This window comes from Neophocaena asiaeorientalis, unplaced genomic scaffold (assembly GCF_003031525.2).
Source record: "Neophocaena asiaeorientalis asiaeorientalis breed wild unplaced genomic scaffold, Neophocaena_asiaeorientalis_V1.1 scaffold59, whole genome shotgun sequence".
Taxonomy (NCBI): Eukaryota; Metazoa; Chordata; class Mammalia; order Artiodactyla; family Phocoenidae; genus Neophocaena; species Neophocaena asiaeorientalis.
Window position 1 is genome coordinate 10,293,916 of NW_020174268.1, and position 17,508 is coordinate 10,311,423.

General features: G+C 39.4%; 1 protein-coding gene across 1 annotated transcript in view; it reads left to right on the forward strand.

Moving 5' to 3' along the window:
- Window positions 1-974: 974 nt before the first annotated feature.
- The window catches only part of PROSER1 (proline and serine rich 1), a 46,913-nt gene continuing 30,379 nt past the window's right edge, over window positions 975-17,508 (forward strand). The window contains exons 1-9 of the mRNA XM_024755637.1: window positions 975-1,109; window positions 4,084-4,149; window positions 6,481-6,549; window positions 8,505-8,599; window positions 9,590-9,683; window positions 11,507-11,617; window positions 13,511-13,594; window positions 14,974-15,052; window positions 15,660-15,755. Coding sequence (XP_024611405.1) covers window positions 1,065-1,109; window positions 4,084-4,149; window positions 6,481-6,549; window positions 8,505-8,599; window positions 9,590-9,683; window positions 11,507-11,617; window positions 13,511-13,594; window positions 14,974-15,052; window positions 15,660-15,755 — 739 coding nt within the window. The 5' untranslated portion in view covers window positions 975-1,064. The remainder of the gene's footprint in view (window positions 1,110-4,083; window positions 4,150-6,480; window positions 6,550-8,504; window positions 8,600-9,589; window positions 9,684-11,506; window positions 11,618-13,510; window positions 13,595-14,973; window positions 15,053-15,659; window positions 15,756-17,508) is intronic.

Below are 17,508 nucleotides of genomic sequence, written 5' to 3' on the forward strand. Positions count from 1 at the left end.
CCACCCTTCGGACGGTCCATGCTGTGGACCTCTCCGGTCCGCCAAAATCGGGGCGCCCTTAGATATGCCTTAACCACTCGACGTTCATTCTTTTAAATTCAGACTTAACAACCAATAATTAGCACAATCAAACCTTAGAATTAAGGTTTGATTAATAACTTTCACGCTCTGGGAAAGACTTCAACTTCATCCAATTCCGAGACATCCAGGCATCCGCTATGGACACCTACATTCCCACACCAGGCCCCCTCCACAGGCTCTCCGCGAAGAGTGGCTTCAGCAGACGGCGCAGAGTTGAGTTTACTCTGGCGCGACGGGCTCCGTTGAAGGACCCCACGAGCCGGGGGAAGCTCTGGGGGAAACCAGGAAGGGCTCTTGGCGCCGTTGGCGCTGCGGTCTTCGGGAGTCCCCCTACCTGAGACCGTACCCCCTTCGCCCGGCTCCCGGTGCTCGCCGGCCGCCGGCCCGCTCCCGGAAGCGGTGGCAGCTGGTAACAAAGAGCTGCCAGGCCGCTGCTGCCCGGGCTACGGGACCCAGGAGTCCGGCGGAGCTGCTGGGAGTGAGCGCGAGGCGGGCCATGAGGCCCGGTTCGCGGCGGTGAGGGGCGGCCGGCGGCGGCCGAGGTGCAAGTGCGGGCCGAGAAGCCGGTGCTTCCCTCCTCGCCGCCCGCGGGATTCGGGGCGCGGGTGCCTCTGCTCTCCGGGCCGCTCCACTCGGGAAGGCGGCTTCCGGACCTTCCCCCGGCGGCGCATGTCTTTGAGCTGCGGGGACCGACGCTCTGCCGCCGCATACCGAACCTCGGGTTTCTCTTCCCCGAGGGGGTCCTGAAGCTTTGTGTAAAGAAGCTGGGGAAGCCTGACGGGTTTTGTTTTTAATAAAAAGTTTTTATAAGTCTCCACTTTTAGAAATTTTTGCAGAGTTTGAAGTACTCTACCTCTTCGCATCCTTTATTCTGCTCCTGAGTCTTTTTACTTCTCAGCTGTAAACGTTTTTACTATCGGAGCGGACCAGGGATGAACGTTTTGTAATTGAAACTAACTCCTCTCGTCGAGATAGTAGTCAAGATGGACAAAAAGTCCTTTGAAACGGTGCTGGATGAAATTAGAAAGGTAATTGCACTCAATTCCTTAAATCTGTGAGCTACGAATTCTCGTGATTGATTCTCTTTGAGGGACTGCGTGCAGATAGTGTAAAATACGGGCTTAAGGATTGCAAAACTGGTTGGAATTTTAACGTGTAGAGTAGGAGTTTAAATCTTGATATATTTCACGATACAAATAGAAATTATGTTAACGCTAAACTTCTTGAGAATCAGTGCGGTGTTGCGGATATTATATTCAGATCCCCTGGTTCCGAAACCCGCTGCAAATCTTTAATAGCTCTGTAGTTTCGGATAAGTGATTTTAATATTTCTGAACCGATTTCCTCTTTAGTAACGTAAGAGTGAGTGAAAACTAGAGATAATAGCGTAGGGAGTTTCTTTAACGGTAGTTATTATTACAGGTTTTTAAAATCTGAGTATAAGCGGACTATATTTGTTGCCTGTGCAGGACAAAATTAGTGTCCTAGTAAGTGTGGCATTAAGTTTAAAGTCATTCTTAGGAATGGGCTTCAAACACTCGCATTTCAAAACTTTTTTCTCCTACTTTCAAGTTTTTGCTTCATTTTGAGGCTATTGTGCATAGCCTACCTCCCAGAATGAACCAGACAGCAAAAAATTTGGCATGTACCCTCGAGCCTAACACTATTTCAAGTGCAAAAAGTTTACAAAGTTAAACCTGGAAGAACTGACTAACCATTCTTATGCTAATACAGGGTCCTTTGCTTAGAATTTCCGGGCAATTATCTCGCCATTTTCATATCTTTAAGACCCTTGTTGACGCGAAAAGACTTGTTACCTTGTGCTCTGGTGATTATTATTTATTTCAGCTTACGAAGTTATTAATAAAATTGCTTGTATGCTGTTTTTCTTCATTCTCTGTAAAGCAAAATGTTTGTTTTCTTTCATCCTTTTTAAAGCTTTTTTCTTCGTCAAATTTGAGTGTTAGGTTAAATTTACATTTGTAGGATATTGAGTGTTCTTTTTTTGAATTTCTGCTTTTGCAAACACAATTTGTCCAATGAAAATTTTCAATAAAACATTAGCTTGATAATTATATGCTTAGAATTTGCCACAATTTGTTCATGAGCTGATGTTAAACTACAGTTTATGAGAAAATAATTTGTTCGGGTAGACCAGTTGATTTCTACCTTTGGAAGCTATAGAGTGTTGGTTTGCATATTCTCTCCCTTCTAAAGTCTGGGAAGATGACATAGTAATTACTAATGAGGGGAATAGGAAATTTTCCAGAGATTAAAGTCAAATACATAGCAACTTAAGTCCTTATTTCTGGTCTGAAATCAAAATACATCTTTTGCTGTCTATGCCAAATAATTAGACACATCAACATGGTATTAGGCTATTAAAATGGGATGAATATATAAGCATATCTAAGTATGTGAATTACTGTTGGCTTTTTAAAAATTGCTCTCAGACTTTGTAAATGTAAGTCGGTTTAAACCAGGTAGTATCTTTCTGTAGGTAATACTGGCTGTCACAACTGTCATTTAAAACAAAGCCATGTAAGAAGACACTAGAAAAAGAAATAGGAGGGGAAAAAGCAATATTTAATTTGCTTTTGAAGAAGGGGGTAATAATAATAATCATTTATTATTGAGCACTTAACTGAGTGTGTCTGTTCTAAGCACTTTCTCCATGCGTTATTTGATTAGATCCTCCTAGCAACCCTCATTTTACAGAGGTCAGATCTAATATCTGTGAGGTTAACCAGCCAGCTCAAAGTTACCCACCTGGTGAGGGAGGAGAGCACTGTTCAAAGTTGGGTAGTCTGACTCCTGAGTGCCATGGTGTTGTGCCCGGGGATACAGCTGGGCCTCTCAGGTGCTGATCAAAAAATTAAGACATGACTTGGCATCAACACAATCCAGGATTTGGGCCAGAAACTTGCTTTTGATTGTGTCCAATAATGGCAATAATACTCGAACTCCCAAGAGTACATTATCCAGAATACCATTCCCTCCCCTTTTTCAGTGAAAATTCAGCTACAGAGCTCCCTGGATGTGTTTCTCTGTTGACTGGTCGAAGTATTTTCTCTTAGCAGAATGATGCATGTGAAAAGTACAAATATGATTGTTTTGTAGTGAATGCAAAGGGATTAGTTGATGTTTCTTTTTATGGAGTGTAACTGACCTACAACACTGTCCGTGTTTCTGTATACTAGAAAATGACCACTACAGTATGTCTAGTTACCATCTGTCACCATACAAAGGGGATTAGTGGATTTTTAATGAGTAGTTGTTACCAAATTTTGATAGTCTGGTGTTTCCATCTGTAAGCTTATCATATAGTTGCAAGGAGATCATACATGATTTCGTTCGGCGCTAGATAGTGCTGGGTCAAGGCCATCGACTTCTCTCTGAACTTCCCTATTTTGTGTCACATCTACTCTCGACTGTTTTAATCCTCACAGTAACTGAGGTGGGTAGTGATTGGTGAGGAGGCTCTCAGGGCAATTAAAATGCCTTTCAGAGGCCACACTGCCAGTTAGTGTCAGGCGCACAGATTGGCTCCTGGGTTCACATCCCTGTAGAAATACTGAGAGCCTGGACTAGACCACGTCTTATCCATGTTTCTCTATCACTTAGCACATATAGGTGTACAATAAATAATTATCTGATGAATGAGTGATGGGTAGTACGTTTAACCTTAAAAATGACGGCTTGTTGAATTTTGGATGCTTTAAAACTACAACTACTTTTCCAGGAATACTTAATTTCTATTAATGTCGAATCATATCTCTCACAATTCTGTTCCCTTCCTTTGTAGGAGTGAGTAGGGAGGCCCAGGGGCTTTTCCGGCTGTCTCAGTGTATCCCTTACAGCATGGAACTTGGGAAGATAGAATGTCACATCACCATGGTGACTTTATCGGCCTCCTTGTGCCAGGGCTGTTTGAGTCGCTTAGGCAATTTTGATATGTGCATATGATTACATATATTCATTCTGTTTTTCTATGTTTTTTAGGCTGTTTTGACAGAGTACAAGTTAAAAGCAATTGAATATGTGCATGGATATTTCTCCAGTGAACAGGTACTCCTTTATTTGTTTAAGCAACAGCATTTTTTTGGTTCTTTTTTTTTTCACACTGATGTGCTGATTAGTGTCTTTATTTACCTGCTGGTCAAGTTCAGAATTGCTTTTACTTTGTTGCTGTGTTTATTCAGGAACTTTAGAAGCTTTCAGTTTTAGCAGAAAACTTTACATGATTTATAGTTGGGATAGTTTATAAACATACCCACTTTCACCACGAAATCATATGCTAACATGATTTTAAAATGCAGTGTCTGAAGAAAGCAGTTCAAAGTGTTTATATTCTGGGCACAGTATCATATGTTGTAAACTTCTAATGGTAAACATACCCAAAATTGTACAGTATTTATGAGTCAGTAATTGCAAAATTCTCTACATTTTATAAAACTTGAACAAATGGTGATATATGTTCTTACATGAAGCCACTATGTAAAAATTTTAGCAAATAAGAAAAAAATAGTGTCTAATAAGTAGTTTCTGTAACTGCCAGAAGACTGATACTTTCAGTGTGGTAGTTTAGTGGGGACTTTCACCCAACTTTAGGGGGAGTTTGCTGATTTTGAAAAACAGGTTTGCACGTATATACACACACACATATGCAGAGAAAGCTGGATTTCCAAGAGATACTTGGAAAATACTTGATAGAGAAATAGACCAGAAATGGAAATGTACATCTGAAGAACAGAAAAGGTTGGGAACGTGAGTAGGGTAGACAGTGGATGAATCTATAGATTGAGTTAGTAAATGCTCCAACTTTTCATCTGTTTCTCAAGACTTTCAAGACTTAAATAACTTTAAGCCTGTAGTTCTGCCTACTGAATTCCTCAAAGCTGCTTTGTGACTGGCACGTGTTGCTGCCTATTTAATGAGGGTTTTGCAGCTATCCCATTACTTTTCAAAATTGCCTTATGCTTTTTTAAAAATTTAAATGTTTCAGAGAAAGATTGATAATTTCACATAGCTGATAGCTTTTCTTTCCTTCTCTTTTGTGTTTCTGTGTATATATGTGAAATTTTGTAGATAACTTCCTACTGTGGAAATTTAATGACTTTGCTAAAAATTTAATTACTTTGCTAAAGTTATTAAAAATTTTATCAAGCTACTTTCTAAGTGTGACCTTCTAAGCTTATTATAATGATTATTATATTATAATATAATAATCATACATGATAAGTTATAAAGTTTTATGGTTGGTAAAGTCCCAGGTAGCATTTACTGTATATAGTAAAAACATTATTCTCATAAAAGTAAGGGCATACACTCTTAGAAAATTGTGTAGAAAGTACCCACAATACTTGTTTGCTATTTATGTATCTCTCATTAAGGAGTGAAAAGTGTTTTTACTCTTCTTCACAGACCACACCAGTTCCTAACATTAACCTCGCTTTGTGGAATAATTGAAGCCTTAACACATTTTTAGGAGCTCACAGTAAACTAATTCATTAACCCAGCTTTTATTACCCTCTCGTCTTGAGTCTTTTTTTCCCCTTTTGGGATGTCCTTAGAGGCAGTGAACCCAGGTGGTGGTGACCACACAGAGACTTCAGTGTTGTGATTGTGGTGTCTGCTCACCTCTTCCTGGCTGTTGCACAGTATCTCCCTCGTTCACTTGAACTTCACTGGTGGTAGTGGGAGAGAGCCTGGCTGGCTGTGCTCTCAAAATGACTTACCATTTAGAAGCTGCTGGCGTGATTCAGGGTAATTCTTACATTTTTAGGGAATAGATCTGTGGTCTAAGTAAGAGTAGTATGCCCTCCAGATGTGAGTTAAAGAGTAGAAGTTAGTGAACCTGCACTAAACCACAGCACTGAACACCCTTTTGTGATTGATTAAAACTGTTATTCTCCGCTAAATGTTTTGAAACTTTCCATTCATACTGTATCTTTATATTCCTCCGCGATGTTTTTATCTCCATCTAGTACTTTTCCAGCTTTCCTTTTTTTCAGGTACTTTCTTCTTCCTGTACCTTATACTTTCCTTTATTCTAGACCAATGCTGTCCAAGACTTTCTGTGATGGTGGAAATGCTCTCTCTCTCTGCAGTAACCATCATGGTAGCTACCAGCTTCATATGGCTGTTGAGCGCTTAAAATATGGCTTGTGCCAGTAAGGAACTGAGTTTTTGATTTGGTTTGATTTCAGTTGATTTAAATTTCAGTAGCTGCACTTGGCTACTCCATCAGCCCAGTCTGAACTCTGGTGTCATGCTTATGCCTCATCCCTGGGGCCTAGGCGGCACACTTTGAATAGTAATTCAAAGTACTGAAATACATCTTGGAGAAATGTTTGCAAACACCTTGTCATTAGAGCTAAATTAGTTCTTTGCTTTCAGGTGGTTGATTTACTGAGATATTTCTCCTGGGCTGAGCCTCAGTTGAAGGCAATGAAAGCATTACAGCATGTAAGTATTTTTCCTTAGAATGTAAAATTTAACTATTTTGAATTCTCCCCTAGTTTTCTCTAATTCATCTCAAGTTGTAATTTGTTTCCATTAGATACGCTAAGTTTCATTATACTTTGATTATTCAAAATAACTATGTTAAAAAATTAAAACTTGTAAATATAAATCATATGTACTGTACTGTTAAATTGTACAGGGTCCTAATTGGCAGATTGGAGTAGAAAGTATTTATAAGCAAGCAAAACAGGGCTTGAATTCTTAAGTATTTTTATTTACTTTTATTTTTGTATATCTTCACCCTCTTGTATTTAGTCTTAGAAGAATAGTCAGACTGGTTTATACTTAATTTTTTAGACCAACACTGTCCAAATTAACTTTCAGCGATGATGGAAATGTTTTATATCAGCTCTATCCACTATGGTAACCACTGGCTACCTGTGGCTTTTGTGCACTTAAAACATGTCATCTGTCTGAGGAAGGGTATTTTTAAGGTATTATTTAATTTCAATTTAAACAGGCACATGTGTCTAGTGGCGACTTACTATATGGATAGCACAGCTCTAGAGCCTAGATTAACAGAGGCATCAAAGTCAAACAGGACCTGGCTGTATAGGAAGATTTTCCTGGGAGTATCAGGCATTGATCGCTTTAAGGAAATCTACAGTCCTTAGCTTCCTAAACTAATTTGCCTAAGAAAGTGCTGGGTCTGTTAGTGCTTCTTCTCTTTAACAATAGCCTTTTTTCTGCTTTACCAAAAAAAAAAAAAAAGGGTTGTCTCACCCATCAGCTAGGGGTGAAAATCTTTCTCTAAGGACCAAAGAGACAATGCACTATCCTGAGAGGGAGAGCAAAACAGAGCTTCCGTAAGAAATACTGATGGGGACCTTGCCTTATTTTATCAGGACAGCAAACTCATGACAAAGCTCTTAGGCTGACCTGCCTATCCACCTACCTTAGAATTAAAAATCAGAGGTGAGAAGGCTGCACAGGCACACCATAGTGCACTTACAGACAGAGTAAGTCTGATTTGGCTGTTTTCCTACTGAAGACTGACTGACAGGTTCTGTTATGGACATTTTCAGAAAGTAAATGAACTAGATCAGTAGTTCCAAGGTTTTCAGAAATATGTAATAAACTTACATATAAGGAAATCTATCTTTTGCAGGTACGTAAAACTTCCGGTAAAATTTTTAGATGTCAATTTAAAAACACGCAGTGGGGTATATGGTTTTACCAGTTCTTTTGGCGGTACAGGAGTTAAAGTGTTTGAAAACCACTTTTGTTGATCAGTTAATTCTAACTGGTCTCCTTATCCTGACTTTGCCTTTGAATTTCCTGCACTGTTAACATACATTTATAAATTGACCTGCTTTTCAAAGATATAGGTATCCTAGGCAAATAAATTATGTAACAGTCCACACAATCTTGGATTGTCACAGCGCACGTTAACAAGGCTCTTAAGAAAGTTCAGTAAAGAAACCTGTTTAACCCATCTTTCCTCTAATGATGTCATTGGAGTACCTTTCTTTAATAACACTATTCAGTGCCATGGACTTCACTAGGAAGTTCTGATTGTGGTGTACCTAGCACTCTAACTGAGGAATAGAATTTTTTTCTAACTTCCCGAGCAGCGTGTCTCCCACAGTTGTAAATATCCCTTTTTATATAGCCTTTCTGAGGAAAGTAGAGCATCTAAATTTTTTTTTCCATAGATGAACATATTGAGAAATGTGGATAAGAAGGAGCACATAGGAGAACTTAGCTCTTCAATTAAAGTAGTTAGTTGAAAAGCCTAATTTTAATTCACACAGTTGTTAGGACTTACTTTTGATTAAGCAGTTTTCATCTCAAATATTTATATTAAGAACATTTAATTACACTCCCCCCAAAAGGCAGTTTCTTGCATGAAAATTTCTTATGTTGAAAAAATTTCTCATTATTTTTTATATTAATAGAAAATGGTGGCTGTTCACCCAGCAGAAGTGGTCAATATACTCAACTGTTTCACCTTCAGTAAAGACAAGCTAGTTGCTCTTGAACTGCTAGCTTCGTGAGTATTTCTTTCTTTTTACTTCATTGGAGAAAAATTTGGAAGACTTTTTAAACGCTTTTTAACTCATTAGTGTATGTTAATGTATCAGAATTATGTTAGTAAATGGAACTCTAATAAAACTATGCAAGCATAGAGCTGAATTCTTATATCTAAGTATCTAGTGTGCTTATTACACATGGTCATAACTTATAAAATAGTGGGGCTTATCGAGTTTAATTATTTCAGTTTGTCTGCATTTCAGTGACTTGCTTTGCATTCCCACTCTGAATAACGTGAAAGGCTTGGTGATAAAGCCAGAGGACTTATAGTTGGATGGGTTCTTCCACGTTCTGACAACGTGTATTTTTTTTTTGACTTAATATATACTTACTCTTTCTGGATCTTATTTTCCTCATTTGTGAGAATAAGGATCTCATCTACTTAGTAGGGATGTGAACTTTACACACTGTAAGATGTGTGAAAGCACCCAGCACGACATTTGAGAAAGGATTGTGATGGATGTAAGAGAAAAGGAACCTACTCTCCTATAATGTAAGAGTCTAGAAGTTGCTGTTTATTTACAGCATATGCATTTTTAAGTCCCTTATATATTTGTAAATGACCACAAAAAGCACAAAATTAAAATGAAGCATAAGGTTAAACTTCATTTTTAGATCAACCATGATTTTTAGGCATTTAGCACATGGGTTTGTTCTGTTGCCAGTAGCTCTCCTGACACTCATTGAGAGGGTATATTTGCAAGAATCTCAAAACAGTGATTTTTATTTGAAGTATTACTTTGTTACTTTCAGGTAGCCAGATAAATGTCAGTTCAGTTATTATATTTACCATCTTCATATAAACATGTTATTTACATTCACCAATTAAAACTAAATCATCATACTTTCCTCATTATGTCATGGGGACAAGCTTACTCAGATATATCTATGTATTAAATATGTGTGTCCAGCTTCTTAAATGAAAAGCTAAATTGTATTTGCTTGGTAGAAACATTGTCGATGCACAGAATTCTCGTCCCATTGAAGATCTGTTCAGGATAAATATGTCTGAGAAGAAACGGTGCAAGAGAGTGCTTGAACAGGTAATTTCCTCAAGATTGCTCTATAAATGGTATGTTGGTTTTTCTGAATGCTGATGAAGAAAACAGTACAGTCTTATTCCTATGTTAACTTTGTTGAATAACCTGAGTGCTGTTATGGGTTAAGAATGACACCCCAGCAGTCTTTAGGGCTGGCGGGGGGGGACACTGGTGAATGAAGAGACGGCTTGAGAGTGAGAGGCCAGCCCTCAGCGTGAGCCTCATGGGGTGTTTATTCTCGGTCCCTTGGTAGCTCTGCCATGGCTCCAAGCTTTTGTCTTTCATTTTATGTATTTAGGAACTTGACTGTTTAAATTCGCTTTGTCATTGGGCTTATTTTCATCAAATTCATAAAAGATGAGTAACAAAGCAAGATTGCAGTTTTTTAATTTAAAATCTGTAAGAGTGGGGGAAGTAGTACTTGTCCAAGCCTAGAAAACTTGATTCGTCATTTAAGGTAGTTCTTTCTTAGGATTGTGATGGTTGGAAACTGAATTAGTGATTAGAAACCTGCTAGAGGAAGGCATGGACTGCTCCCCTAGGAGCTGCAGCTCAATCGTATTTAATCCTCACGCCCTCCATGAAGCGCAGGAGAGTGGAGAACTTGCCTTAGTCATAAGTTATTGTAGCAAAAGCAAGATCTGAGCCCACGTTTCTTTACTTTAATAACTTCATCGAGTTTTTTGACTAAATTCTTTGAGGCATTAAGCATTTACTACTGTAGTTTTCTTCCTTATGAAGCATTCTGATCATGTGACTTTCCCATCTCAGGAATAATCTGGGCCTGAGTCTTCTGTGGAATAGGTCCTTTAATCAATGTAAATTAGTACAACTTGTCTGAAAGGCAAACTCGCAGAGCCTTTAAAATGTTCGCACCTTTTGACCACAAAATTCTATTTCTAGGAATTTATACTAAGGAAATAAATAGAAACATACACATTCATATATAAGGGCACTCACCCTGGTACTATTTATAATAGCCAAAAATTGAGATGATTTGTAGGGTTGGCATGTTTAGTACGGGGCTGGATTATATAGCTAATAATATCATATATACCTATAAAATACAGCATATGTATAATTACTTGATATTCTTATACAGTATAGATCCATTAGAATATATGTCACCTATTACAGTGCTTTTCATTCCTTTAATAAATATTTATTGAGCACTAATTCAGTATGTGTTAGGCACCATTTCAGAGGCTGGGGACACAATAATAAATAAGCTAGACCAAGATCTCATCCTTCAGTATATCTCATAATTATGTAACATTATGTTGAACACTGGTACCCAGAGAACTCTTACTTTTTCATCAGTATAGCTCTCTGGACACCCAGTGTCCCATGTTGTTGTTTGTGTTTTATCCACTAAGTTATGTAAACTTCTTCAGAGTGGAGACCATGTCTCTTTCATGGCTGTGCTCTCTTTGCCTTACCTGTAATGTGAGCTTGGTGTTTATTGAGTTGGACAGTGTTATTTCTTGGTCGTTGGAGAAATGAGACATATCAAATAGTAAATGGACTTCTTTGTACACAATTTACAAAATCCATTGTGAAGATATCTTTGTATAGGAGTCTATTATCTGTGACATTAAAAACATTATTACCATTTAAATAATTCCATTAAATGAAGTGATTTTACTTATTAATTTTGGTCATGTTCACCAGTGGAAGTGCTGATCGATGTATGAACAGATTGAATGTGATGCTGTTCCTTAATTCACGTTATGTAGCAGGGCTTCCCAACATCCAGAATACTTACTTTGTGAGTTTATTTGATTTTTTTTTTTTTTTTAACCACCCTCTTCTTTGTTATTTTACAGGCTTTCAAGGCGGGCTGCAAAGCTCCTCATGCTATGATATCTTCTTGTGGAACAATCCCAGGAAATCCATATCCCAAAGGAAAACCTAGTCGCATAAATGGAATTTTCCCAGTAAGTATACTTTTGTGGCTATATACAAAACCTCTTCATATGAAATTGAGCATAGTTAATGATATTTAAAGAAAATGCCAGTTGATGACGTGTCTACAAAGGAAAGGGATTTTGCTATGTCAGCAACGTAATTCATAGATTCACTGCTGAATGAAAGTTCATACATAAGCTGTATTAAACTATTTGCGTAAAATGTAGAGAAGAACAAGCCAAATGGAAAAGAGGATGATTTGGTTTTATTTTTCCAAGTATTTTAGAAGCACTGATTTACATGTAGTAAAGGAGTATTTCTCAAATTCTCGGTATTCTGCAGACAGTTTCACAGTTAAGTGTGTTTGGGAAACTCTGAATGCAGCGTCTCCTTCCTGGAGAATCATGTTGCATAATAAAGGCTCTGAGAAGTCCTGTAAGAAATACACTTGTTTTTGTATCACCCAGTGTTCCTCAGAATTCTTTGTGAAATAATTTTTTCATAGAATGGTATATTTTTATTGCAGTGTGACAAATAACCTTAGAACTTAGTGGATTGAAACAGTAAACATTTAGTATCTCATGCAGTTTCTATGTATCAGGAATCTAGGAAAGGCTTAGCTTGGTTCTGGCTCAGGGTTTCTCATGAGGCTGTAGTCATCTGATGGCTTGGTTGAAACACAAGCCTAGCTTCCGAGGTGGCTCATTCACATGCCTGGCGAATTAGTGTTGCTGTTGGCAGGGGGTCTTTGTTCCTTGCCATAAGGACTTTTCCTTAGTGCTGCTTGAGTACCTCCTGACATGGCAGCCGACTTCCACCAGAGCAGATCGTCCCGGAGAAGGCCAGCGGAAGCTGTGTTTTCTCTTATCACTCAGACTTGGGAGTCAACGGCCATCATTTCTGGAATATCCTGTTTTTTATACAGGTCAGTCCTGTATAAAAGGACTGGAGGGCTGCACAAGGGCAGTAGGAGCTGAGGGTCACTGGGGGCCACCTTGGAAGCTGGCTTCCATACTAGTATGTACCATTTAAAACACATGCTATCGGGGGGACACGTTGTAATAGGGTGTCAACTTATTTTGATCTGTTAATTACAGCAGACTTGAATGAGGTCGGTATAAGCTGTCACACTTACTGCTTATAGAAAACACCATTTTTTATTACTTATTTTCAACTGTAATACAAGAACTCTTTTTGATTCTTTGAGCGTTACATACTGTAACATTGGAGGTCTGTCTCTGGCTGTTCCTGTTGCACAGAGAAAAAATTAGAATGTACTTTTTAATAAAATTATTTATTTTTATTTTTGGCTGTGTTGGGTCTTCATTGCTGCACGCGGGCTTTCTCTAGTTGTGGCGAGCGGGGGCTACCCTTCGTTGCGATGCACAGGCGTCTCATTGTGGTGGCTTCTCTTTGCTGTGGAGCACGGGCTCTAGGTGCGCGGTCTTCAGTAGTTGTGGCATGCGAGCTCAGTCGTTGTGGCTCGTGGGCTCTAGAGCGCAGGCTCAGTAGTTGTGGCTCATGGGCTTAGTTGCTCCGCAGTATGTGGGATCTTGCCGGACCAGGGCTCCAACCCGTGTCCCCTGCATTGGCAGGCAGATTCTTAACCACTGCACCACCAGGGAAGCCCAAAAAAATTAGAACATACTTTATCCTCTTCTGTCATCTCCATGTGTATTGTGTGTTTCCTTCTACCTCTGTACGTGTTATGAGGGTTCTGTGGCAGAGGAGGGTCGAGGACTTTGTCAGCATCAGGCAGCCGGGGCAGGATTGGGTTTGCAATCCAAGTCCTTAATCTCCTGCCAAGTTACATCCTTTTCTGTGTAATACAGTGGATGTCTTGTTTTGTTCTGTTTTTGCTTTTGGGTTTGTTTGGGTTTTTTTAAGTCTCAATTATCTTTCCTTTTTCTTTCTTTTAATAGGGAACCCCTTTGAAGAAAGATGGTGAAGAGTGTACCAACGAAGGCAAAGGAATAGCTGCACGGATTCTTGGACCGTCCAAACCAGTATGTTTAGAAAATAAATGATGGAATAAGTCTTAACTCTTACATTTAGTTTTCTGTCTGTTCAAGGCATAAGTTTCATTTTTGTGTTGTGAAGCTTAAAGTATACTAGAAACTCTAGGAAAGGGAATGGCCTAGGGAAATATAGTAAACTTGTTTAACAGTGTTAAGGGCCCTATTGAAGTTTAATATCTTATTTTAAAGGTAGACCAGATGAACTGTTTTTACTTTTTGCTGCAGCCACATTCAGCTGTTTGCTTGGACATGTGGAGTGCGGAGAGTTCACTTTAACGAAGGCTGTGGTTTGGTGGCTGAATTAGCATTAGTGTTAGTGAAGTAAGAATGGAGCTAGGAGGTGGAGAGTATTTTCAAGGGAGTGGTTAGAATGATTGATTGGAATATGAACTGAACAGGAGAAGAGAAGCCCGTGGGTTGAAGGATTGTTGGAGTTGACGTACTGGAGGCCTCCACACAGCCACTCTGCAGTCCCACCTGCCCACCTGCCAAGAACTCCAGTGGCAGTTGTTTATAGCAAGGTAGTCACAGATCATAGCCCTCGTGCAGGACTAGTACCTCATCCAGGGCTGCCGTTATGAGCACTAGAGAGAGTCTGGGTCCCTAACCACCAGTGGATCCCCTCTGCTGCAGGAGCGTGAGTGCCAGCCGCCTCAAGTGGGTGTGCGTGCTCTAGCATCCTCTCTCTCTGTCTCTGTCTTTCTCTCTCTCTCTCTCTGTAGTTAAAAGTACAGCATGTGGCCTATCTTTGGATACCTCCGGTTCTCTGGAGATCAACCCTTTGAATGTTCCTTGTTACTTACATAAGTTCTATCAACTCTAAAATGAAAGATTTGTGGATTTCAAAAGGCAAAAAGACTAAGTTACTGAATTCATAATTCCAGTCTACGTTCTACTAGAGTTGTCAGAACGCCAGATGCTAAAGGAAGTAGTGCTTTTTTCTTCCAAAAGGAGAAAAGAGGGTAAGAATGATAAGATGAATTCTCAGGAGGATGTTGGAAGTTCTTGAGTAGCTGTTCCATAGGAGGAGATAGGAATTCTTGGATTAATATAGACTGGGTCAGAGAAGAATCTGCTGTTTAGGATAAGGTTTGGCCCTTCGCTGGAGATGATTTACAACTGAAATTAAAAAATAAACACCTCCACAGCAGTCTTTGGCAGGATCTATCTTTGGAATTTAATAGGAACCACATTTATTAAAGCCATTTTCCTCATTTGTACCATGTATTAGTGCAGTGGCATTTGATATGCTGGGGCATTTTTGGCCTCTTAGGCCTAAACATTTTGAAAGACAAGTTGTAGTTTGTTTTGCCAGGAGACGGCTTACTTGATTTTCTCCTAACTGCTGTACTTTCCCCCTCATTTAGCCTCCTTCAACATACAATCCACATAAACCCGTTCCTTATCCGATACCTCCATGCCGGCCGCATGCAACTATTGCACCAAGTAAGGCGCTCTTTCAGACTTTACTTTTTTTTCTTTTTGCTCTTTATTAAGTTGAAAGTAAATGTTGATATATGTACTTTGGAAATCTGGAGCACTTATGAAATATGCTGTCATGAGCTTTATTTTGCCATGTGTCTTGGTCTGCAACAATGGAGAAGACAGAGTTTATTTAGGATATTTTCCTTTTGATAAATTAATTGTATATTACTTCTCATCATTAATTATTTTTATGGGTTTTTGCTTATGGGTAAATGATCTTGAATCCCTTTTTGATAGTTGGTATTCAGAGGCATCATTAATGCATTTAACTTAAAAAGGCCGAGTGTGTCTGCTTGACAGAAAAGGCAGATCATTTAAATCTGGCCGGTTCTGCCCACCATGCCCTGCAGTGAGTTATGTCTGGAGTGAGCCTGCAGTGGGAAATAGAAGTCTCTGGTTGTCTCATTTGATCTCACTTTTCACTCAACCATAGACCCAAACCTCTGTGTAAAATGCAACTGTACTATATAACAGTTTTAGAAATAAATTAGATAGCTGCGTCAATACAGTTTGAACTCAGAATGATGCTAAATTTTATATATTTTTTTCTATTATCTTTTTATTTTAGGTGCTTATAACAATGCAGGTCTGGTACCATTAGCCAATGTCATAGCTCCAGGTGTGCCCCCGCCACCTCCATATACTCCTAATCCAGTAGCAGCAGGTAAAATCATGTCGTTACGGGGTATTAAAAGTCAATAACTTGTACATGGTACACCTGGAGGGGGCAGTTGTGGGATGCGGTGGTGTCCTAACAGGGAGCACAGCCCTGGAGCATGACGATGGATCTGAGTGCAACATACAGGTTCCACTAAAGCAGCCTCTGCCCACATGTGTGAACACGAGCAGGTTGTAGAAACAAGAACCATTCTTCATGAGCAGGAAACGGACAGGCTGTGGAAAAGCATCACCGACTTAATGCGTGTCGCCATTTGGGCACATTCTGTCTGCCGTGGGAAGGAAAGGCTTGTAAGAAGGTGCTCAGAAGGGCTGAACCTCCCCAGCATATTCCAGTTCAGCCTTTTTCTTTGGGCCCATTGGGAATACAGGATACGGAGTGTAAATATTTTTCTCTATCTTGTCAAATTGTTTTCCAAAAAGACTGCACCTGTTTATACCTACCAGTGAAGGTATGTGAGCATAGGGTTTCTTCACCCCCTTTCAAAATGGGATATTATCAGTTTGGGGCTTTTTTTTTTCTTTTTTACTCTTGCCAATCTGATAAGGCTGATTTAGCTCCTTTCTCCTTTTGTCTGTCTTTTACAAAAGTTTAATTTTTATTTCGATCAGTTATTGTTTATTTGACTCTCCTGAATTTTGTGTCTTGTTTAGGAAACCCTTTCCCATTTCAACATTGTGACACCTACATTCTCTAATTACTATTGTAGTGATTCTTTTTAAATGTAGAGCTTTTCATTCACTTGCCATTTATTTCTGTATATGTGTAGGGTAGGGATAGAACTTAAAGTAAGTTCTGTGTTAATTTAATTCTGCCCTTCCCAGAGACTCAAAGTTACTTTCTAGTGTTCAATAAATTCTTTTTTTCTAGCCAGAGTGGCTCCGTTGTTTGCAGCTGAGTACTCTGACTAAAGTTGCAGAACATTTTTTCCAAAATTTGTCATTTTATTTCTTGCCCTTGTTTGTGGTACCTCTTGCCCTTAGAGTTTTACATTTTTGCATAGACAGATAGAGGCTGTGAAAGAAAAGCTGGAACCAAGTTACCTTAGTTTAGAAATTCTTAACCCTAGGTAGTCCAGGTAATTTAGGCCTTGTAAGATTCCTACTCCCTCTAGAATTTATTTTCACATAGGGGTGAAATAGAGGTTCATCTTAATTTTTTTTGCAGATGGTAGTCAGTCCATTCATGCCAGCAGTCTTTATTAACTAATCTGTTTTCCCTGGTGATTTGAAATAATACATTTATCTTAAGTTTTCATTTACACACATGGCTCTGTTCTGGGTTGTTTTGTTTTTTTTTTTGCAGTACGTGGGCCTCTCACTGCTGTGGCCTCTCCCGTTGCAGAGCACAGGCTCCGGATGCGCAGGCTCAGCGGCCATGGCTCACGGGCCCAGCCGCTCCGCGGCATGTGGGATCTTCCCGGACCAGGACACGAACCCGTGTCCCCTGCATCGGCAGGCGGACTCTCAACCGCTGCGCCACCAGGGAAGCCCTATTTGAGTTCTTTATTCTGTTCCAATCTAGTGACTTTATGTTGTGATGATACCATATTGATTTGATGAGCAGATTTATAGTATATTCTAACATCTGATAAGGCTAGCTTTCTCTCACTATATTTTCATACTTTTCTTATCCATTTTTGGAAATTGGTTCTTCCATCTGAACTTTAAGGTCATTTTATGCAGTTAAAAAGAGTTGAGGGCTTCCCTGGTGGCGCAGTGGTTGGGAGTCCGCCTGC